Source organism: Ursus arctos, unplaced genomic scaffold (genome assembly GCF_023065955.2).
Source record: "Ursus arctos isolate Adak ecotype North America unplaced genomic scaffold, UrsArc2.0 scaffold_16, whole genome shotgun sequence".
Taxonomy (NCBI): domain Eukaryota; kingdom Metazoa; phylum Chordata; class Mammalia; order Carnivora; family Ursidae; genus Ursus; species Ursus arctos.
In genome coordinates, this window is record NW_026622830.1 from 11,846,337 (window position 1) to 11,869,049 (window position 22,713).

Below are 22,713 nucleotides of genomic sequence, written 5' to 3' on the forward strand. Positions count from 1 at the left end.
GGAGTATTGTCTCATTTTTTAAAAAATTTTTATTTAAGTCATCTCTACACCCAACCTGGGGCTCAAACTCATGACCCCGAGATCAAGAGTCATGTGCTCTTCTGACTGAGCCAGCCGGGCGCCCCTTCTCTCATTTAATCATCCCAGTGACCCTATAAGGCCCTACTGTCTACGTTCACTTTACACTGGAAGGGAATTGAGACACCAAGAGGTTGATTCACTTGCACAAAATGTCACAGTGCAGGTTTCAAATCCAGGCACCTTGGCTGCATACACCCCGGACTCTCCCCTACACACACACACACACACACACACACGTACACGCACACACACGCACACGTACACAAACTTATGTAGTATCACCAGGCTCTTCCAGCCTTTAGGTGACCCTCAGAAACAAGGCCTCCTTCCCCCAGACTGGGTGTTTAGGGTCCCCACTCCTCTGCCAGTCCCTGTCCCCATTGTCCTCACTGCATCCCAACCAAGAGTAAACCTCCTCCCTACCGAAGCAGGAAGCTGTAGGCTGGCCAGTTGTCATGGAGATGGCCCCGGCTCCTGTAAACAGTCTCGCCTCCTGGCTGCCTGGCTGGCTCCCTCTTACTGCTCTCAGAGGCTGCTCCGTGGGCTTACTCCTCGCTTGAACCCTTCTAGGTGGCGGGGTGGGCCCAAAGGTCCACATGTCTACCCTGTTCCCACCTAGGGGCCACAGGAAGCTTGGAAGCAGGGCACCTAGGTCCCTACCACCCTTCCCTCCCTTCCCTGGTTATGTGACCCTGAGCAGTCACTTCCCCTCCTGCCCCTGCTTTGCAGGATGGTCATGAAGCCATAATGAGTTTAATCATTCATTCAGCAAATAATTATTGAGCACCTACCACGTGCCAGGCAACGGTCTTGGTGCTGGGGATACAGCAGCGACCAAGACAGACCAGGTCCTTGGGGAGACAGACAACGAACAAGTTCTGAGAAGAGAATAGTAGAGATGAATGTGTATGACTGGAGGGAACAGGGCAGGGAATACTTTACTTAAGGGGGTTGCGGAAGGCCTCTTTGAGGAGGTAACATCAGAACTAGGCCAGAATAAGAAGACAGACATGCGAAGATACAGGAAAGAGTATTCCAGAAAGAAAGAGCAGCATGTGCAAAGACCCTGAGATAGGAGTCCATTGGCCTATTGAAGGAACAGAAGACCCTTCCCTCAAAATGAGGTTTATAACTGAAAGAGGGTAGGCACAAGGTGTGAACTCAGAGGTATTAATGCATTTAAACTACACGCCACACTATCTCATCATCCCCATTTTCCAGATGAGGAAATCGGGGCTCAGGGAAGTGAAGTCAGTTGGTTATTGCCAACATGTGGTGGAACTGATCGGAGATGGCAGGTAAGGGAGAACAAACGGGAGGACGGGAAGAGCTGGAGAGAAACAGAAAGACAAGAAGAACAGAAGCCATCTCAGGCCTGTTCCCCGAGCTGGGCTGCACTCGGGGCTCTGATGGCACCCGGCGGAATCTGGGGAGGCCGCCCCGCCCTGGAGAGGGGCCTGTGGCATTTCTGAATCACGGTGCCATCCGCCCCGGCTTGGCTCCTCTCCGGCGATCCAATTACTAAATGCAGCCGCATTCTTTAAAAATGTCTTTCCTCTTATGTAATGCCGTAGTGATCAACGCCAAGCAGATGGTGCTGTGACAAGCTTTTTCAGAGCTGATTAGGAGCCCATCTTTCAAAATTAATGTATGGGCATGTAAACGAGTGTCAGCTGGCCACAAAACCCCATCAAGAATCCATACAAGATAAATCGCTTGATGGGTTGGCCACGCTCACCTCCTCCCTGACCAGTGGCTGACATGACAGGTGGTCAAGTTTGAGCAACAGTCAGAAGAGACGTGGTGTAGACGGAGTGGAGAAATGCCTCGGGCCTCGCAAAAGCCCCCAAAAGCTGGAGGCTCCTCGATGGATTACCAAGACATTTTTCTCAAACTTTTACTTCTTCTTCAAGCAAGCGGACCATCTCTCTTTCCGGAGGGAAACGGGTTAGTCACAAATTATGTCAGATGCTGCCAGTGAGCTGTTCCCACCCCCCCCCCAACCACCACCCTTCTTCTTCAGTGTTCAGGGATGAGATCATTTCATTTGGAGCCAATTATAGATGGAGAACACTGGAGATGTGCAAAGAAAACTCCTTGGAGCCCTTCCCTCCCACCGTCACAGGCTGTACCCTGCCGGGATGGGCAGGAACAGGAGGCTGGGTGTCCTGTCCCGAGTTCAATCTCAGGGTTTGTGAAGGCCACGCATTCCTAAGCCACAGTTTCCATCTGTTCAGCTGGATGGCAGGGCTGTTGGCTCAAGGAAGCATACAGGCCTCAGAAGTTCAGAGCTAGACGAATCCGTGAAGATAATCACTATACAGATGGGGAAATTGGGGCTCAGGAAGGAGAAAGGGTCACACAGCAAGTTGGTGGCAAAGCCAGATAGCCGGACAGGAGCCCCTCCACTTCCCATGAGGATAGCATCTGTTGTCTTGGGACCTGCCCAGCTCCCATTCCTGCTGTTCTGATACCAGCACCTTGCATTTCCTTCGGGGGAACTACCCATCCCTTCCCCATTCTTGGTCTAAATGGTTCAAGAAGGACTTACCCCTCCCCTAGCTCCAGGGATGTGCCCCTGGCACCGACCCAGAGCAGTCCATTCCCTACTGCCTGATTGGTTCAGGGATGAATAGGTGAGATGAGCCACGCAAGTAAGTAGCAACCCTAGGACTTTAGCTAAGGATAAGGCCATCGGAAATGAGAAGCGCTTGTCCTCTTGGTGATGCTGAACTGGAGGGAAGAAAGTCTAGAGCTCCTGGCAGCCATCTACACCACCATGAGAGGATTGCCTAGAATAAAGCCAACACAGAGGAGAGCACGGCCAAAAGAAAATGACAGGAGAGCTTCAACCTTTAAAACCCTAGATCCAGCCAAACCTGAAGGCAGATCTATTCTGGATATTTTAATTGCATGAGCCAATAATTTTCCCTTTTTTGTCTAAAGTTGATTGAGTTTGATCACTCATCCCCCAAAGGTTCTTGGCTTGATGTCCTTAGGTGTGGGGCAAGGTTCTAAGAACACTACCCTGCCTGATCCCCCACCTCCATCCTCAACACATTTCTGATCTTTTTTAAGTAGTGGCTGGATGGAGATACCTCTCCTTCCCTAGCAGATTCCCCAACCCTGCACAAGCTCCAGCAACACTCTCCAGAGGGTGATGGAGGTAAATGTCCCATTTTATGACCCTCAAGAGATGGCTCTGCCTTCTGGGTACCCGTAAGCAAGCAGCCTACTACCACGGCTTCTGCCGTCCTGTTCGGTCAAGAACACAGGCTCTGAGTCCAGTTTGAATCCCAGCTCCAGCATTTCCTAATCATGAGACCTTGTCCTGATGAGACCTTGTCACTTGACTCTCCTGAGCCTCAGTTTCCTCTTCTGAAAATGGGGGAAAGATCACTTAACTTACAGCGCCTTTGAGGGGATTAAAACAGGCGTTGCTCTTTGGGTGGCTGCAAAAATGGTAGCTACGAGGAACTCCAAAAAGCATATACTTCAGAGCTTGGGCAATCCAGGCACTTACAGCTGGCCTGGGAAGACAGCAGCTAAACATACAAAAGGATTTCCGCAAACAAACAACCCAAAAAACAAAAACAAACAAACAAACAAACAAAAAACAGCCTCCTGCAGTCAAAACAAGTATAGGGGCAGAGGCAGGGAAAGCCTGCTCCGGGCCTGGTGGTGAGTCAAGCTGTGCCCTCCCTGCCCTCCCTCGCCTCCTGGCAGGTCTGCACCTCTCTCCCCTGGCCCCAGCTCCTGCCCCAGACCGGCACACACAGGGGTTGCTCAAACGCTTGCCCAGTGACTCATTCGCACTCCCAGACAGGGGGAACAGACAGTGATTCCCAGGAGTGCCCGGAGTCCTGATTTAGGAAGGAGGACTGAGTAGCAGCAACATGTGGACCAGGTCCTGCCCTGCCCCAAGGACCGCGGAAAGATACGCCCCTCCCCCAACCCCATCCTTGGAGCGGCTGGGTCCAAAGGCAGGGAAAGCTGGACCAGCACCCCTTGGAGCAGAGAGTACGCAGCGTGGGGCAAGCCACAGCTCCCACAAATTCACTCTCCATTGCAGGGATGCTTCCCAAAGTGGGACCACCGTCGAGATGATTTTACACAAACCCAGGGTGGGTGTTAAATAATTGGTTCTAGTACGGATACGTGCTCCAAAGTGGATGGACCTTATAAACATGATGCGAGGGGAAAGAAACTAGACACGAAACACCGTTTGTACAATTCTATTCATATGAAATGTCCAAAACAGGCAAATTCGTAGAAACAAAAAGTAGATAAGTGGTTGCTTAGGGCTGGAGGGGTCTGATGAGTGAGGAGTACCTGAGCCTGGTATGAGGTTCATTTTAGGGAGGAGACAAAGAAATGTTCTAAAATTAGACCGTTGGATGTTTATACAATTCTTATGAATATACTGCAAAGGCACACTTGAAATGAGGGATTGGTACGGTAGGTGAATCTCATCTCAGTGAAGGTGCTTAAAAGTATATTAATAACAGTCAACTCCCAAATGGAGAAAATCAGTCCTCTTTCAAGTCCCTTGTAATTCTTCCAATTTGCCAAAGAACAAGTCTCCGTTAGACTCAAGTGCTGCCTTACCATCTCTCGGATACATGCTAATTTCTTGTTTGAAGGAGACGAGAGCAGGCTTCATGCTCAGTTTCTTGGGCAGGAAATATGTACCCAGACTGGTTTGGCTTTCGTTATATTTATTTTTCTGATTGCCTTTAAAGTATGGCAACCCATCATTCATCTATTCATTCATTCATTCATTCATTCATTCAACAAATATATAGTGAGCATTATTGCATGTTCTAAACTCAGGGGTCACAGCAAGGAATAAGGAAAAAAAAAAAAAAAAAACCCTGTCCTCATGCCATCGATGTATTACTCCTGCAGGGAATCTTAGCAGGAGATGTTACTGCTGGGTTCAAATCCCCCGCTTTGCCGCCAACTGTGTGACCTTGGACAAGTGGCTTAACCTCTCTGGGCCTCAACGTCCTCACATGTAAAATGGAGATAATAATTGCACCTAAGTTAGGATCCAATGAGTCAATGGGCATGAAGGGTCGAGATAGTGTTTGGCACGTGGTAAGTACTTAATAAAAGCTACTATTATTTATTTTTATTTCTAGTTGTGATAAAACATTTCCTCTTTAAACACATGCATTTAAGTGTTTCCTTTTAAAGCAAATTTATTTAAGTGAAAAAATCAAAGGTAGAGGTGGGGACACCTGACTGACTCAGTCAGAAGCATGTGGCTCTTGATCTCGGGGTTGTGAGTTCGAGCCCCATGTTGGGTGTAGAGATTGCTTAAAAATAAAATCTAAAAAAAAAAAAAAAGTAGGGGTGGAGAGTAAAAAAAAAGGGGGGGCGGGGGAGTCTGCAGGTAAGGAGAATAGGGTAAAAGCCACCGAGTATGTTTAGGAGATGAACTTTGGGAAGCCCTGGACTAGCGGGAGATGTCAGTAAGGCTATGACTCAGCTGGCACTGAGGGGAAGCATAAAGCTATTTTCAGTGTCAACATAAGGACAAGGCTTTTTCCTCCAGTGTCACATTTGCATACTTCTCCCCACTCCCTCATCCTATGGGATCCCAAGCCCTGGGGGTTTCCCCAACAGCCAGGGAGGCTTCGGAAAGAGGGGATCTGGACAGGTAGGGGGTCAGGGGCGCTAGACGAAGACGAGGCTGTGGACCTCAGGGCAGGAACAGTCCCGGAGCTGCCTGAGCCTCTCCCAGGTCCCTCGGCATGGGGGGTGGCCGGCCGCTTGCCACTGCAACAGCTGGTTCCTGCAAGACAGGGGGCTGGCTCAGCAGCATTAGGACTCTCCTGGGCTCCAGGGATGTTTACCTCTGTGCGCCCCTTCCACCGTGCAAAAAAGATTTTAAATTCATAGTTTATGGCTGTGTTGTATAAAGATGAATATAATCCAAGCTGGATTTATAATTAGGTCTTCATTATCATTATTATGATTCCTAACCTTTTTTCTTCTGATTTTAAAAGAAATCAAATCATTTTCATGGACCCTAACCGTGTGTGGGCACTGCGGCCTGCCAGAGAAGTTGGCCCTGAGCTGGCTGCAGAGCACAACCCCAGAGGCCACAAAGGGCAACCCAGACCCAACTCTTAGTGTCTGGTGAGGTGACACTGTCACATCCTTGCTGGGCAAACTGGGCACGTTGCTTATTCCCTGCAGCCCCTTCTGCTCCTTCTGGAAGGCAGCACAGCGGATGTGACTGAGAACACAGACTCTGGAATCGAGGATGTGCATGGCCCAGCTCCTACAAGCCTCCATCCCTTCAACGGAAAACAGAGATTCCATATTCATCACTTCTCTGAAGTATTGGGAGGGTTCTATGAGCTGCTTTGTGCAGAGAAAATGGAAACAATCAGGACGTACAGCGAACCATTTCGGCAACAGGAAAGAACGACCGAATGCTACAAGGAGCATTCCTTTGCCCACGAGCAGCAAAAGAAGCTGGATGCCAAAAAGCACGTTCTGCACCATTTCATTTACGTAAAGTTCGAAAAACAAAATTAAACTAGTATTTAGATCGGCTCTGAGGTGAGTAAAGCTATAAAGAAAACTCTAGAACGGATTACCATAAAAGTCAGGATGCTGGCTTCCTTTAAAATGGAGAAGGGAAGGGGTGCAGTTAGGAGGGGCCTGGGCGCCCGGGGTGCTGCCCAGGTTCCATTCCTTGCCTGGGTGGTGACTATCTCGGGGTGTCTCTTCTCCAAAGATTTGTTACCTGCTCATAGATGTTTTAGCCAATTCTCTGTTGATATAATTCAAATCTTTAAAAAATGCAACATAATAAAAAAATGCAACATAATAACTAACGATAATAGCAAAACCACTGACTGAGTGCCTATCACATGCCAGGCACTGCTCTACCCGTCTAAGCACACTGCTTGGCACATAATAGGCACTTCACAAATGACGGTATTTAAAGTTACCATTATTTTGGTTGTCCTCATTACATAAAATGGCATTGATGCCCCTTGTCTCAAAAGGGCTGTGAGGTCTGAATGAGCACTCACATGTAAAGTACCTACTTGGCACCCAGCACACAGTAGGTGCATAACTATGGCAGGTGTTCCTTCTGCTTGTCCCAAGCTCACAGACACTTCTCAGGCTACATAAACCCTCCTGAAATCCCCAACTGACAGCCTAATCCTTCCCCAGGCCCGTGCCCTTTGCATGCCCGCCCTCGCCAGCTGCCCACGGAAAGAATCCGGCTGACGGCTTGTCTCCATCCTTGCTTTGATCCCCCTCCTGCCCAGTCCTGCCTGGTGAGCTCATGCCCCAATCAGACCTTCCATCACCTGTTCTGCGAGCCTGGCCGCGGGCGGGGTGGGGGTGGGGAGAGATACCTCTCTCTGGCATGGCCCTGGCTCTGCCTTCCAGGCCGCCCGTCCCTGCTGGGGTTAGGGGTTCCCGGGACCCCCCTCTCAGCCTCATCAAAGTGCTATGCTCCTCATCCTGGACTATTTGCCTCCAAAAGACAAATCGGAGACTCATCAGGGTCTTAGGGCTGGAAAGGCTTATCCAAAGATGGATGGATAAACTGAGGCTCCAACGGGTGAGCATCTGAGCCAAAGAATAAATCTGTAATGGGAAAATTTAGGGTCTGAGACAGGTAAATGGGGGAGAAGCTGGAGGGGGTGGGCAGAGAGAGCCTCCCTAGAATGTGATAATATTGACTGCCCTGTATTTATTGCATACCTACTGTGTGCCCTCATTTTCACACAGTACTTATCATTATACCCATGTTAAAGGCGAAATGTAACAATAGCAGCTTCCATACTAAGCATCTACGGGGGCCAGGTGCTGTCCTTCCAACAGTCTGAGTGGTGGAGCCTGTCAGGGTCAGGAGGCAGGCTCCCCCAGAACCACACAGCTAGTAAGGGCCAAAGGTGGGGTCTGAACCCCCACTGACTCTTGTTCAGATACAGCTGTCCCAAGCACCCCATCTGCCATTGGCGTTCCCTGCTCTAGGTTTGCAGTGAGCAGGGCTGCTCACTTTTAAAAGGAAGGAAATTAATGTCCTTGCAAATGTGAGAATAACTCCCTGGACAGACCCCAGAAGAGAGCTCTCGTATAATACACCCTGCCCTGGGAAAGCACTGTCCGTGGGAAACAGTCTTGTCTCTAGAGCTTGGCTCGGGGTCTGATCACTTCAGGTTCAAATCCCGTTTCTGCCACTTGCTGGGTGTGTGACCTGGGCACCTCTTTGCATCTCCATCTCCCCACCTGGACATAGACGATCCTCAAAGTATCCACTTTGAGTTCTGGGAATGTTTCAGTGGCATCGTGTGTGTTAATGATGCCACTCCACTTCCTTCCACACTCCCCCTTGTTCACTCCACTCCGGTCACCATGGTGGCACACTCCCACCTCAGGGCCTTTGCACTTGCTGTTCTTTCTGCCTGGAATGCCCTTCCCCTGGTTATCCACATGGCTACCTCCTTCATTTCCTTCAGATTCCTGTTCCAATGTCACCTCCTTAGGGTCACTTCCCTTGAAAAATAACAAAATCCCCCCCCCCCCGATTTTGCTTTCTTTCCCTAACACTTATCTTGCATCTGACAAATTACAGATTTACTTGCCTCATGTCTGTCTCCACACAGCGGAATGTTGTTTCCATAAGAGAAGAGACCACGTCTGCTCTGTCCGTTGCGTCCCCCCAGCGCCCAAAACATTGCCTGGCACGTGGTCACTAGTAAGTGCTCAACAAATATTTATTGAATGAATGACTTTTTAAAAAAGGAGCTTAGAATAATACTCAGCACGTAGTAAGCACTCAATAAATGTTAGCTACCGTGATAATTAGTATATTAAGTATTTTCTGAGACCCCTGCCCTTGATGGAAGCAGTCTAAGAAGTTGATGTAAGCCAAACCTGGGTCAAATCCTGCTGTGTGATCTTAATTAAGTCACACTGCCTCTCTGAGCCTTGGTTTCCCCATCTATAAAGTGAGGGTAGCCAAAGCTGGCTTTTAAGGGACTTGGGAGGATTCAGTAATAACACCAGCTCCCTTTTCTGTGAGTGCTTTCTGGGTGCCCACAACTATGCTATCTCGTCAATTTGCAAATTTCGCTTAACCTTCACTCTTGCCCCATGGGGAGGCCCTCTTCTTAGCTGCATTTTCAGATGAAGAAATTGGGGTTCAGAGAGGTTATGAGATTGCCCATGGTCACACAGCAGGAAGAGGCAGGAGCTGCTCTTCTGGGACACTGGGACCAGGACCCCCGTGGGCCCCGCCCCAGTCAGGAATCACCATCTCACTCCTACAGCACCTTTGTCTCTCAGGCAGCAGACGAGCCCCGGGCTCTACCATCACACTTCCCCAGGCCCAAGTTCTACTACTTACCCTCTTGCCCCATGGCCATCCCCGTAGCAGCGCCGGCTCCTGGCGTCCTGGGCAGGCCACTCACAGCTCACACAAACCGTGTGGCCCTGGGTCAGATACCTTGTCCACTGGGCGTGGGGTGCCCTCACCTGCCGGCAGCTCCCTGGAATGGGCCCCAGCTGGAACTGAACACAGTACCTGCAGCCACACAGGGAGACACCACCCCAAGCACCTGTGAGCATTTATGGAACACCTACTGGGTACCTAGCCTTCTGTAGGCCCGGCATGGTACAATTTCTGCCTGAGAATAGAAACCTTTTGGGCAGGTCACATACGACAAGAGGCTTGGCTCTCCTCTTTAAAACTTATATCATGGAGGACTTCCATGCGTCAAGCCTCTTCTAAGCATCCCATCCAAAAGACTGTGCGGTTTATTTCTCAATCTGTGTCCCGCTCTCATGCCAGCCCCAGAAGGGCAGGAACTCCTGTTTGTTCTGGTCACGGATGTGTCCAGCTCCTAGAATAGTATCCCGCCCCATAAAAAGTCACTGAATGAACCATTTAATACAGAAACCCAGAGAGGTTGGTGTTGCCCCACTTTACAGATTAGGAAACTAAGCATCAGAGAGAGAACTTGCCTAGAGTCACACAGCTACTAAGGGAGGGTGCCTAAAATGGAACCACCTAAACCCAAAAAAGCCCTAAGTGACACTCCGAACACGCCACGGCATTTTATAACAGATCCGATTTTCTAGAAAAGATGTGTCGTGAGAAGTATTTAAAAGGGCAGTTCCCCATTCTGGAGTATCTGAAATAAGAGCCAATTACAATTTTACCTCTACCCAACTTTTTCTACAATTAGCAGTCGCCACCACCCCCACCCCCATCCTGCCTGGAAGAGCCACAGCCGGTCAAGGACTCTGGGGAGACTCGGTGTGGGGCTGCTGCCCCCTGGTGGCCGCAGCCTCTGGGAGGCCTGAGGAGTAGACGGTTTTCCAGGACAAGCCAGAGCCGCCCCCAGCTCCTTCCCCTCTGAGCGGCCCTAGAATCCCTTGGGAATCTGTCCCTTACCAGAAGTCTGTGGAAATTGGAACGTTTGTCTTCCCAACACACTTTCTCTTCGCCTTTTGGTGGTTTATTTGGAGAATACTGGTCCTCACCCTATGAATACCCTACAAGTATTTCTGTCCTTTTTTGTTCTTTGCTGTAGCCCCAAGGCCTAGCCCGGTACCTATCATATAATGGACATCCAATAAACATTAGTGAAGGGATGAGTGAATGAATGAATGAATGAAGTTGAATGGAGACCAATTATTAAGGACTTCAAAATCCATGTTAATGAACTTATGAATGTAACTGGACAAGAAATGGGAACATACTGATGCCATCAAAGTAAGAGAGAGACACATGACGGCAGTTTAATCCAAGGAAAAATGTTCACAGATTTTAGCTTGACTTTGGGTTCATTTGCATTAACTTACCCTACTGTCTCCTGCTTCTTCGGGACACGTCGCTTTTTCCGCTCCTTCCCGTAGCTGCCTGTGGTTATCAGAGCAGGGACTGTGGGCCAAGGAGAAAATAGAGTCAGGTGGCCCAGCAGCCCCCGGACTATGACGCCACAAGAAACAGGGTTAGGTCCTGCTGGTGTTCGAGCTCTCTATATGGGAGCCCAAAGGAGACTGTGGGATCTTGCACCTGGGTAGGATGTCCCCACTAGGACCCTTTATGCGGTGCTAGAGGCAGGGTCAGCTCCATCTCTGCCACCCAGGACCTAGCACAGTGGGTTGCATAGTGGGTCTTAATAAAAGTTTTCCAAGTGAATGATTTATTTTTTTAAAGATTTTATCTATTTATTTGAGAGAGAGAAAGAGAGCGTTTGTATGTAGGTAGGGGAGGGAGAGGGAGAGAATCCTCAAGCAGACTCCCCGCTGAGTGCAGAACCCAACTGAGGGCTCAATCTTACAACCAGAGATCATGACCTGAACTGAAATCAAAAGTCAAGCACTCAACCACATGAGCCATCCAGAAGAGCTGATAAATGGAAATATGGGTGGATGGAGAGATGACAGGTGGATGGATAGATGAACAGATAGATAAAAGAAATAGATGGACCAAAAGGTGGACAGATGTATGGACGAATGAATGGATAGGCGGATGGAAGGATGGAAGAAAGGAGGTACAGAGGGATGAATGTTTAAATGAATTAATAAAAGTATTTTGTTCGGCCAGCTTCTAAGTCTCTTCCTTCCTGGAGCAGACTGAGAACAAAGAGGAGGAGAACAAGAAGCTGGTCCATAAGACAGTAGAGATTCCTCAGGAAAATAAAGAAGCCAAAGGACATCCCTACCTCTCCCCATTCCCTGAGTGATGGAGCTGAATCAAAGATTTGGTATTGAATTAATGCTTGTGACCTAGACGAGGGCCACACCAGGGCATCCCAGGCTCCTCTCCCTGCTGCTGCCATACAGACTGGGTTTGGTCTTTGCCATAACGCACTTAATACACAATTTCCCTTCCCTCCTCTCTTCCGGCATGCATGGTGCTTCTTTTGGTGCAGCCTACAATGAGGAGAGTCCAGAGAAGCCCAGGTTCCAGCTCTCCCTCTTACAGCTGACTGATCCTTCAAGTCACTCCACCTTTCTGAGCCTCAGCCTCCTCATCAGCAAAATGGGTATAATCCTCGTACGTACTCATAGAGACACGGTCCGAGCTGAATAAGATAATGTACAGTGAGCCATGCCTCTTGGGCGAGTTTTGTGCCTCCCTGAGTCTTGGTTTCCCCTCCTGTAAAATGAGAATGCTGGCCTCCCAGAGTCAAGCAATGTGGCAAAATGCCTGGCCCCTAGTTGGGGCAGACAGGAAGGTCTTCCTGGAAAACTGACATCTAAGCAGGAAATGAGCTGGGTGAGGTCAGATGGGGGTGGCAAGGGAAAGGGAGAAGGGTTTTCATCATTCCCTCCTCCATCGCCCTCGTTTAGCCACCATCTTCCCTCGCCTGCACCCCTGCAGCCACCTCATCCCGGGCTCCCTGGTGCCCTCTGACCCTTTAAGTCAGCTGCCCCCACAGCAGTCAGAACAATCCTTTAGAACTTAGGCAGAAGGAGGAAGGAGATGAGGCCCCAGGAGACAAAAGCCAGAGCACTGAGCTTAGTAACCTGACGAGGAGCTTGGGTTTCACCCTGAGAGCGCTGGGTAGCTACTGGAGAATGGAAAGCAGGAGGGTGACATCATGGTAAGATTTGCTGTAGAGCGACCTCCCCTCCCACCAGGCTGTAGTCTGGGGATAGACTGGAAGGGGACCAGCTAGCCCCGCTGCCTGCTCTTCTACCCCCTCAGGAAAACCACTTTCACTGTCTTGGTCAATTTCTTTTTTATTTTATTTTATTTTAATTTGTCAGAGAGAGGGAGAGAGAGCGCGCACAGAGGGAATGGGGGAGAAGCAGACTCCCCACTGAGCAGGGAGCCTGATGCGGGCTCAAGCCCAGGACCCTGGGATCATGACCTGAGCTGAAGGCAGACCTTAACTGACTGAGCCACCCAGGTGCCCAGTTTGGGCCAATGTCTTCTGTAAAATGGGCATTGCCTATTTTTTGTAGTGCTATATAAAAGCCCTTCATCAGGGTGTACAATGGAGCCCACATCTACAGTTCTGCCCGCCTTGCATCCATTCTCTGCAGTCATCCTTTGGAAAACACCTCTCCCATATCCTCATTCAGGTGGGGCTGACCACACCCCCAGCTGCAAAGGGAGCACACGTCCTGGGTTGACCCATCAGAATAGTCCATCGCTCTAGCCTTACTGATTGGCTTAGCAGTGGTTACATGACGCAGGTCAAGAAAATGACACTTCATCCTAGGACATTGGATGAAACTAGGGGAAAGGACCTTTTCTTTCAGGCATGAGCATAGTTGGAGGCAAGCCTGGAGCTATCAAAGACCATTATAGGGGAAAAGGCTGCCTGAGAATGAGGCCAACTGGGGGAAAACAGAGCTGAGAGATGGAGAGATATTCCTGGCACCATTGCTTGCGTCCCCAGATCCAGCCATTCCTGAATGCAGCTCCTAGTGACATGAGCCATCCATTTTTGCTCAGGTCAATTTAACATGGATTTCCTACCATCTGCATGCAAACCAAGTCCTGACTGATTCATGCTGGAAGATGAATAGAAAAAAGATAGGAGATGCCCAGAGGAAGTCAGAGTTTCTTACCTCGTCCATCCTTAAGGTAAGGAGGGCAAATCAAGGTAAAAGAAGACAAAGCCCTACCCTAAACTCGGACCCCACACAGGAACTCGTGAAAGACTCTCAAGTCCAGCCAGGGAACAAGGGAGCCACTCCAACTCAAAGACTGTTGGCACTCCACTCCCTGGCGGCTCCGGTAATCCACACAGCCAGCCCGCTCTTCCAGCGGGGGGCAGGGAGCACCCCCGTTCCTTGGCTCCCGCAGGACACGCCTCCGGCGGATGCGATAGGAGATCTGACAGGACTTGACACAGCAGCTCCAGCCACTCCACTCCGCCACCACACAGGAGACCACTGGAAGAGAAGGCGGGGTGTCCAAGGGTCACTTCCATGGAGTTTGGCCGGCCAGCAGCCAGGTCTTCGCCGTCCCCACAAGCCAGACCCCCCGAAATCCCACACAAGCGCTAGAACTCTTGCAAACCTGAGTCCATGCCTTGCTTGAAAGTTTCTCCATGACAACTGTTTATACGTCTCAGTAAACTTAGAATTCCGGGTTTTATTTACCCATGATCCTGCTGGTGATCATTTGGGGGGGTTTCCATCACTCATTCCTCCAATAAGCATTTCCTAAGCTCTTAACAGCACCCGAATTTCAGTTTCACCTCTCCATGCCTCGGTTTCTTCCTTCGTCAAAGAGGAATAAGAACAGTACTCATCTGATTGGATGGCCTTGGGGATTCGGCTGTGGACGTAAAGCATTTGCTCCTGGCACGTAGCCAGCGCTCAGTAAACTCTAGCTGTTCTACGGCAGCGAGATGAACCACGGCTGTACCAGCAACAGCACGGAGTGGAAAGAAGCCCCTTGCGGAAGCCATTTCTGGTGTGAGAGTATTCACATAGTTTTAGAGCCTGCAAAACAGAGCTGTACGCGGTTTAAGAATTCACGCAGGCCTCATACACAGGAGAACATAGACGGTCAATCCTCATCATTCACAGATTCGGCGTTTGCCGATTCACCTTTTGCTAAAAATGTATTTGTAACCCCAAAACCAATACTTGAGGTGCTTAGGCAGTCATTCACAGCCACGTGCAGATCAGCAAAAATCACCTGCGAAGCTCGGGCCCTGCTGAGGCGGAACAGGCCTGACCGGCCTTCTTGGACGGAGGCTGCAGGGGGCGCTGTGAGGCACCGGGAGCTCCAGCTCCACGGCCAAGTTCAAGCGGGTCTGAACCCCAACCCTGGCCCCTGGTAGTGGGGCGGCTCCGGGCCAGCCACTTCACCCGTCTGAACCTTGTTTTTCTCTTTTGCAAAACAAACAAAATAGAATCTACCACAAAGAGTTGTTTTAGGGTTTCAGATTATAGTGCATGTGAGATATGTGTGTACTTATGTCCCCTAGCAGCAGCGGTTCAGTATTCATTAATTCAGTGTTAGCTGTGATTTCATGGGACGTGACTACTGTGAATCATGAGAGCCCTCTCTCTCTCTCTCTTCTCTCTCTCTCTCTCTCTATCAATTGTATATAGTTATGTATGTAAACACATGGATACATATGCATGGGAATCGTAAATACCAAATTCAGCAGAGCAGTTTCCTCTGAGAGAAGGAAGGAGGGCTACTGGGGTGGGGGGAGGGGAACGCAGAAGGGCTAGTGGCATCCATCAAGGTTTGCTTCTTAGCTTTTCATGAGGGGCTGTTATATTATTCTCTCTCCATTGGAGTATGTCTGAAATAGCTCATCGCAATAGAAGGAAGGGGCTGGGTGTCCATGTCCTTGAGATGCTCATGTGCCTACCACAGCTGGGGGCCTAGTGGGGAGGTATTTTCTGATGATGGAGCCCCTGGGACCTTCAGCATCTTCATCCAAGTCCATAGTTCCCAATCAGGACTGGACCAAGCCAGACAGAGAAGGCCATCAAGCCGAAACACAGGATCTGAGGACTTCACCAGGAAGAGAATTTCTACAGATGTGCCAGCAAGCCAAGAGTCACACACACACACACACACACACACACACACACACACACACACATATATTCACGCACACACAAGGCAGCTACTACTGTCAGACTTCATTCACTCACTCCACAAATATTGACCAAGGGTCTGCTGTGAGCCAGGCACTGTCCTGGGTGCTGGAAACACAGTGGTGAGCAAGAAAGATGAAGTCTGTCCTGATGAAAACACTGATGAAGTCTGATGAAAGCACTCATTAGCTATGAGACATGGCCCAGTTCAGCAACAGGAAAATGTGGGGAAGAAAAAGAAGTGTGCATCCTTGAACTGATGGAATGAGGTTATTGTGTTACAAAACAGACAGCCTTGCTTCTGACACCTCAGGAAGCCACATAGTCCTTGCATAGATCTCAACGCTTAGCAGAGTCGAAATGCTCAGAGGAAGGAAGGAGGGAGAGGGAATAAAGTATGACAACCTCACAGTCACTGATTACATTCACCACCTGCCTAATAATGACATCAATTACGTCACCGGTGCTGGACCAGGCGAGTCACATACTGACCTCACCGTGATCCTCACGACAATCTTAGAAGGTTGTGCTCTCCCAGATCCTTCTCTGTCCTGTGCCCTCAGGAAACCTGGGTGTCACAGCGGCTCCCTGGCCCTGCGGCTGCCAGTTGAGTTCAGGCAATGGGGGAGGGGCACACCAGCAGAGAGGAACGTCCAGAGCCCCCCACCCCCGCCTCAGCCTCGCTCCTGGGTGGGGGGAGCCTCAGCCATGGATCCTGCTCTGCCAGGCTCCGGAAGACCATTTCCTCCTGCACCCCGGCCCTCACCTTTGTGGATAAAGCCCTCATCAAATTCTCTTCCATTCAACTGTTCTGGGCGTACCATCTGTCGCTTGCCAGGACCCTGGCTCCAAATGTATTTGCACTATTGTCAAATCCATCTCACAGGGGAGGCAAGTGGGGCTTAAGGGGGTGGAATATCGGAGTCGAGGCAAGGCGTTGGCGTCAGACAAACTTGGATTCAAACTGCAGTCTCACAGGATTGATGCAGTGACGGATAAAAGCACTGAGCAGACTGTAAATGCTCATTACGACAGGGATCTTGATGCATTTATTCGACAACTCTTTAGGGCCCACTGTGCGCTATGCACTGGCCTGGGTGCTGGCAGCACAGAGGAGTAAAGCAGAAAAAGCCCTGCTCTCGAACGGCTGACACTCTGTCGGGGAAACAGACAATAAACAGTATTTTATTTCATTGCAGTGACTGACGCTCTGACAACAAAGCAGAGTAAGAGGGGCAGTGGCGGGGTGATTAGACACTTTTAGGTGGAGGGATCACAGATGGCCCCCATGACAAAGGACATCTGAGGAGGTGAGGGAGGGGGCTGGGTAGGCATCCGGGAGGAAATTGTTCCAGGCTGAGGGAACCGGCAGTGCAAAGGCCCTGAGGCAGGGTCAAGGTTAGATGCCAAAGGGACAGTGAGAAATACAGCGTGGCGGAAGCAGAACTCGCGAAGGAACGTGGTAGGAGGTGGTGTCGGAGAGGGAGGGGCAGTGAGAGCTTCCAGGGCTCTGATGCCTATGGAAGGAGTTTGGATTTTATTCTAAGCATGAAGAAGAGCCATTGCCAGTTTCTGAGCAGAGGAGTGATGGACATAATCACATTTCCAGTTTGAACAGGATGTCTCTGGCTGCTGGAGGGGGGTGAGTGCAGAAACAGGGGGACTAACGCAGCTGTCCAGACAAGAAAGGATCAGCTACAGTAGAAGGAGCTGCTAGAAGAAATGAGTCCTGTGTCACTGGGCGTGCTCGCAGGGTGACTGGACAGCCTGGCAGGGAGACTGCAGATCACCTCAAGCACTGGCTTGGCAACTGGACCCAGGGGAAGCACCAAAGTCCCACCATCATCCCCTGCCCTGCCCTGCCCTGCCCTGCCGGGCCTGCCAAGCAGGTGAGAGAATTTGCAGAAAATTAAGCAGATGCCACCTTTCAAATATTCTTTCCACGTTGCTGGCATCTGTGAAGTCACCAAGGAGCATGCACACTTGACACTCCCAGGGAAATGTCATCACCCTTCACCTAGGCCTAGGGTCATGACCTTAATACATTTGTGTGATTATTCGTATCTCGTCAGCCTCCTCCAGGAGAATGTCAGCTCCACGGAAGCACGGTCCTTGTTCCCTGCTGAATCCCAACGCCAAGCACAGTTCCTGGCACACAGGGACTCAGTGAATAACGAACGAGCGCTGCCAATCTTGCCTTAACAACAATAAAAGTAGGACCACAGGTTGGCATTGCAAAAAGACACCACAAGATGGCAGTGTTTCTCAAAACAAAGGCCATCCTGTGAGTAAAGGAGAAATTCTAGCTTGTCAGTGTAGCTTAAAAAGAGGGGTGGGGGTGGTTTAAGGTTGTTCACCCAGCCCTGGAGATCCAGATAACATCGTGCCATCTGAGCTGAACTTCCCACAGTCCCCTTGGACCCCCTGCCCCTTCTCTGACAGGCCCAAGCTCTTGGGGCAATGCCTTTCTGGATGATCCAAACCCCACCTCTTCTCTGAACCTCATTGCCCAGCCCCCTGACTGTCCATCCTTCTCACCACCCACCAAAAAGACTTTTCTGGAATGCAGTTCTAACTCTAGCCTATTGCCTGAAAGCCTTTGGTGTTTCCTGTCTCCCACTGACGTGGTTCACAAAAGGTCTTTTCCGATAGTGAATCAGAGAGATCCCCCAGCGTAGTGGCTAAAAGTCGTTAAGTGTTCCCACAACACATCCGCAGTCACTCCCTCCCTCCTCCTCCCGTTTAACATCTCAGCACACTTTCACTCTGAGTTCCCTGAAACGCTAAGTCTCCCACAGCTCAGTTTGGCCAGCTGTCATTTCTGCCCTCCCCGCCTCCCTCCCCTCACCTTCTGGTAAAACCATCTCAAGTTTTCTTTTGAGGAACCAACCCTCCCCACTCTCCGTCCACCTGGTCTGAATAGGGCTGACCTCACTCTCTTGTTCCTAGGATGGAGTATGTAACCCAGACAGGCCAACTGCGTATTCTTTCTCCCTCAGCGATTGATTGGATCAGGGATAAGCATGTGACCCGATGAAGCCTAACAGAATCATCCCTCAGATTTTGGCTGGAACAACTGGGAAAAGGATGCTCTCATTTCACTAGGTATACCAGTTTGGAGCTACTGGGTACTATCTTTGCCACCACTTGGTGACAGTATGCCTAAAAATGAAGCTAACACAGCAGAGCTGAAAAATGGAAAGAGATAGAATCCTGATGACATCCTTGGAGTCCTTGGACCCAGCTATGCCTGAAGCCAAAATTCATAGATTATTTTTCAGTTACCTGAGCCAATAAACCCCCTTGTTCATTTACATCAATATGAATCATGCCACAACTCTAAGAGCATTGATTAGTACAATGAAGACACAAGTACATGAATGAGGACATTGATCCTTACAGGGTAGGATTAAAGAGTATAAAATACATGAACACATTTGGTAAAGAACTTGGAAAATGTGAAACTGGTTTCTGTCCTTCAAGGCCTTACTAATAGCTTCAGCCCCACCCTCTCCCTGTCTTCACCCCATCCTCACCAATCATTGCTAAGGCTCATCTTGCTCAGACTTAAATTCTTTATTTTCTTCATAGCTACCCTGTCTCCCAAAAGTAGATTATAAGCTGGAGGGAAACCAGAGCTCCATCTTTCTAGCCCTGACTGCTTCCAGCTGGGCTGGGCACACAGGAGATGGCCACCTATTGCCATGAACTGGATGTAAGAAATGTCAAGGGCTCCTCTTTCACCTGTATGGCGAAGCTTCCCTCTGCCAACACGCTGAAGTCCGTCCCACCCATGAGCAACCATATAATACTATGGTCTGGAGCCAGATTGCTGGGGTCCCAATCCCAGATCTGCTGATTAATAGCTGTGCAATTCAGAGCAGGGCACTACCTCTCTGTGCCTCTGTTCTTCATCTGTAAAATGGACATGATGGTACCATCTATTCTGTAAGATTGTTATAAGCTTATAACGGTACCTCCCTGGCACTTGGTATTTACTCAGTAAATGTTAGGGGGGTCTTAGTCATCCTCAATATCTCTGCCTGCCATAATCAATTACTGATGTCAGTAAATTTTAACTCCTAAATGTCTCATGAATAAACATACACTCGGGGCGGCCTGGGTGGCTCAGTCGGTTGAGCGTCCAACTCTTGGTTTCGGCTCAGGTCATGATCTCAGTGGGAGTGGGATCCAGCCCCGCTTTGGGCTCCATGCTCAGCACGGAGTCTGCTTGTCCGTCTCCCTCTACTCCTCCCTCCTCTTTCTCAAATGAATAAAATCTTGAGGAAGAAGAAGAAGAAGAAGAAGAAGGAGGAGGAGGAGGAGGAGGAGGAGGGGGAGGAGGGGGAGGAGGAGGAGGAGGAGAAGGAGAAGAAAGAAGAATAAGAGGAAGAAGAGGAAGAAGAAGAAGAAGGAGAAAATGAAAGGAAGGAAGGAAGGAAGGAAGGAAGGAAGGAAAGAGAGAAAGAAAAGAAAAAAAAAAGAAAAGACAGACAACACATACAGTCTTCTCTCCTCCCCATCTCTTGCCTCCTGACTGGTCCCCATGGCCTCTCCTGCCCTGCTCCCCTGGGTGGTGGGAAAGTGAACCTCTCCCTGGTCTATTCACAGGCCCTTGGCTCTGCCCAGCCCAGAGGGCAGATCCTAGGCCTGCTGTCTTTTTACTGCCTTCCCAAAGGAGCAAAACAAAGAGGGAGGCAAAGTTTTGAGGCTCCTGGGCCCATGAGGCCAAGCTCTTTATGCAAAGGAAAACACTGGAGAGCTGATAACATCGTGTGACTCTGTGGGTGTGGGAAAGTGGCACTGATCCCTCTGCCTGGTCCTCTTCCTGGGGCCCCCCACTCCTGGACTGTGGCAGAGGAGCCCCTATGGGCACAGGGAAACCAGGGATGTCAGACGCAAACTCTGAATGACCCCATGGCTGCGTGCACTCTCTGCACAGAAAGCAGGTGAGGACAAAAGCTGTCCCAAAACAGTCCTTCAGCAAATTTAATGTAGGGGAGCCTCATTTGCTGTGATTTAGGATTACACCACACCCCAAATTGCTTTTTCCTCTTGCTGTTGCCTGAATGTCCACCGTTAGCCATTCAGCCTTGTGGGAAGCTAACAGTAGGAGCTAGAAGACATAGGATCAGATCCAGATCCAAAACCAGCCAGATCACCTTGGCTGGCCCAAACCCTCTCCCCTGAGCTATGCTTTTCTCCCCTGCTGAACCCCAGCGTGCTGGGAGAAAGCAGTCAGATTCGATGAGACACCCAGTGCAGCCCATAGGCCCACAGTAGGTACGTAGGTGATCCATAAATATTAGGTCCCTTCAATTTTGAATTTTTAAAAATTGTCCTCTCCTGTAAATGTAAATTCCTAAAGGAAGCCCCACTGATGTCTCAGGGTAGAAGAGTTCATTCACTTTTCTCCCTGACAAAGGAAAGTTGGATCACAGCCACTTTATAGGGTGCCACAACTGAGATTTTTGTCCCCAGTGGACGTGAAAAATTAACTTCTGGAATATAAAAAGGGCAGAGTCCTCCCACTTACAAACTCGAAAGCAGCCCCTTGGGCACCTGGCTGGCTCAGTCCGTGGAGCACCCCTGGGGCGGGGGGGCTATCCTTGCCCCAACCAGTGTTGCCAGGTAAAATACAGAACACCCAGTTAGATTCGAATTTCAGAAAAGCAATTAAAAAAAAAAGTATTTTAAAGATTTTATTTATTTGAGAGAGAGAGAGAACTCAAGCTGGTAGAGGGGCAAAGGGAAAGGGAGAAGCAGACTCCCGGCTGAGCAGGGAGCCCCACGTGGGGCTCCATCCGGGGACTCCAGGATCATGACCTGAGTGGAAGGCAGACACTTAACCGACTGAGCCACCCAGGCACTCCAAGCAATCAATTTTTAACAAAAGCATGGCTCAGCAATATTTAGGATATATTTAGACTAAAAAATATTACTTATCTGAAATTCGAGTCTAACTGGGCATCTTGCATTTTTATTTGCTGAATCTGGCCATCCTACCCCAACCCAAGCGCCCTCTCCCCCCTCGCACCCCTCGCTGCTTCCCCAGCCCTTTCGACTGCCCGCGCCCCCTCCACCCTCATACCCCTTCGTGCCCCTGGCGCCCTCCTTACAGGGTGTGCCCCCTTCTCTCTTGCATCCCTCTGTGCCCCCACGCGCCCATTTCCTTTGGGTGCGCTGCACTCCGCACCCGTGCCTGGCGAGCACTCTGCTTCCACGGGTCCCCCACCCTCGTGCCGTCCTCCTAGACCTGAGCGCAGTCCGTGTGCCACCTTCTCCCACACACCCCTCAACTCTCCACGCGTCCTTTTCCATTCTTCCCCGAGACTCGCGCGCCCCTGTCCACGACCCACGCATCTTTGTCCGCGCGAACCTCCGCAGCCCACTCTTTTCCGCTGTGTCCTGCGCGTTCGAGGCCCCCTTGCTCGCGCGCCCCAGCACGCCCAGAACCCCTCGGTGGGCGGCTTCCTTCCTTCCTCCGCCGCGCCCCCCCCTCCCCGGCCCGCGTAGTGCTCCCCCTGCTCCTCCTGCCCCGGGGCGCACCTGGGCAGACCCGCGCGTAGTCCGGGCAGCAGTCCCGAACCGCGCCACACGCCTGGTCGCAGAAGCAGCGCGGGGGCCCGCGGGCGACGCAGGTCGGATCACGGCCGGGACAGCAACGGCCCAGCGCGGCGCAGCCCTGCTCAGGCCATAGCGCGCCCGACCGCCTCGGGGCCCGGGACACCTCGGCCACCACCGCCACGGCGAGCGCCAGGGGCAGGATCCTCACCGCCCTGCGCAAAGCCATGGCCGGGCTCAGCCTGGGGACCGGTCGGACGCCGGACGGAGACTGACCCTACCTGGCCCGCCCCGTGCTGGGGCGGAGGCTACCGGCCGGACCCCTCCCCAGACCCACCTCCTACCTGTCACGGAGCTGATATCCACCGCCCGCCATTCGTCCTATCCAAACTTTGCACAGCTAGTGGAACCAAGACAGGTAATAACGACCGCAACAACTTTGCAGGGTGCCCCACTGCCCCCAGGTTCCAGGGAGACAGAGGAAATACGGAG

The 22,713-nt window shown here is 50.6% G+C and overlaps 1 protein-coding gene across 1 annotated transcript; it reads right to left on the bottom strand.

Moving 5' to 3' along the window:
- Positions 1-5,763: 5,763 nt before the first annotated feature.
- Positions 5,764-22,450, bottom strand: LOC130543804 (somatomedin-B and thrombospondin type-1 domain-containing protein-like). Its single transcript, XM_057312719.1, has 5 exons — positions 22,207-22,450; positions 13,789-13,983; positions 10,930-11,008; positions 9,470-9,646; positions 5,764-5,881 (listed from the first exon to the last, which is right to left on the bottom strand). Exons 1-5 carry the CDS (start codon positions 22,448-22,450, stop codon positions 5,764-5,766), a joined length of 813 nt encoding a protein of 270 aa, XP_057168702.1.
- Between the last annotated feature and the right edge of the window lie 263 nt (positions 22,451-22,713).